This window comes from Limulus polyphemus, unplaced genomic scaffold (genome assembly GCF_000517525.1).
Source record: "Limulus polyphemus unplaced genomic scaffold, Limulus_polyphemus-2.1.2 Scaffold6945, whole genome shotgun sequence".
Classification (NCBI taxonomy): Eukaryota; Metazoa; Arthropoda; class Merostomata; order Xiphosura; family Limulidae; genus Limulus; species Limulus polyphemus.
In genome coordinates this window covers 34072-35754 of record NW_013672555.1, presented here as the reverse complement: position 1 = coordinate 35754, position 1683 = coordinate 34072, and the positions used below count along the sequence as shown (strand labels likewise).

General features: G+C 29.9%; 1 protein-coding gene across 1 annotated transcript in view; it reads right to left on the bottom strand.

Annotated features, from left to right (window-relative positions):
• Positions 1-6: 6 nt before the first annotated feature.
• Positions 7-1683, bottom strand: part of LOC106474204 (mitochondrial intermembrane space import and assembly protein 40-like) — an 8339-nt gene continuing 6662 nt past the window's right edge. Inside the window, exon 3 of the mRNA XM_013934894.2 lies at positions 7-1077. Within this exon, the coding sequence (XP_013790348.1) occupies positions 779-1077 (299 nt within the window). The 3' untranslated portion in view covers positions 7-778. The remainder of the gene's footprint in view (positions 1078-1683) is intronic.

Here is a 1683-nt window from a genome sequence, read left to right as displayed (position 1 = left end):
TGTCATGATGGGTCTACAAGAATTAAATAATGCACCACATCTTGTAAGGGTTTTTTATACTGTCATGATAGGTCTACAAGTAAAATACTAACTCTATTTACCTATGTATATCATGAAATATCCAAAATAATGGTTGATAATAAAACATGCACCAAGATGTACATAAAAATGAAATGAAAAATAAATATATATCATTAAAGAAATAATAGGACAGAAATAGATACAAAAGTGAATTATACACAAAAGGAAAACATGGAATGGGTAGACAAAAAAAAACTAAGTAAATACAACAGTAAACCAAGGACTGAATAAAATACAAAAATTAGTTTGTTTGTTATTGTGGGCAAAGTTAAACAATGGGCTATCTGTGATCTGTCAATCACAGGTACTGAAAAGCAGTTGCTAACATTCTAAGTACTCAGACTTACCACTGAGCCACCAGGGGCAATATCAAAGGAAAATAAGAAATAAACAGACAAAACCAGTACTAGTTTTGAATGTAAAGAACTCTTTCCAATGTCACTAAATTCTGTACTTAAAAACAGCATCAGGACTGATGGAATCTTATAAATATTTCACAAGATAAAATCAAGAAATTAGGTAAAATTTAAGTTATATGTTTAATATATTCAATTGTAAACACTAATCAGGATTGTATTATCATAGTGATAAAAATGGAAATGATTTTATAGAAGTGTTAGAGATTTTTTCACACAAAATATTTGAATCATGTGGCAACTATTCCTAATAAATATAATACATTAATCTTTTAAAACTATTACATTTTTACTAGAGAGAGAGACTGATTTTCTCCACTGCTTGACAGCCTTTCTTCTTGGATGTTATCATTCACTGACTTTTTATCACTTTCTTCATTTAAAGGATATAATCTAGGGTATTTAAACATGCATTCTTGCATTTCTTGAAACTTCTCAATGCAGTCATTTCCTTTAGGTTCAGCTGTACTGTAATGAAAACAAGAAAAGGCTTCTCGAAACTCGGGACCACACGGTCCTGTTGCCATCCCACCTAAACATGGACAGCTCCAGTTTATTTCTCCATTAGCTAAAATAAGACCTGAAATGTAAATCAGAACTAAATACACAATATATATATATGTATCTGTCTGTACAGATATACATTAAACATGTTAAAATCAGATTACCAGTTTTTTTTGTTTTTTTTATAGTTTAACTATTCAAACAACAGCAAGATAATCCTACTGTATCATTATGAGCAGCAAGTTTTCTTTCAATGCTTGCTGCTGGCTAATTTACTCAATGCTCCATCATTCTGTATTAAGTTTAAATACTTGCTGTTAGCTAAGTTAGTCAACAACCCATCATTTTGTATTAGTTTAAATACTTGCTGTTGGCTAAGTTAGTCAACAATCCATCATTTTGTATTAGTTTAAATACTCGTTGTTGGCTAAGTTAGTCAACAATCCATCATTCTGTATTAAGTTTAAATACTTGCTGTTAGCTAAGTTAGTCAACAATCCATCATTTTGTATTAGTTTAAATACTTGCTGTTGGCTAAGTTAGTCAACAATCTATCATTTTGTATTAGTTTAAATACTCGTTGTTGGCTAAGTTAGTCAACAATCCATCATTTTGTATTAGTTTAAATACTCGTTGTTGGCTAAGTTAGTCAACAATCCATCATTTTGTATTAGTTTAAATA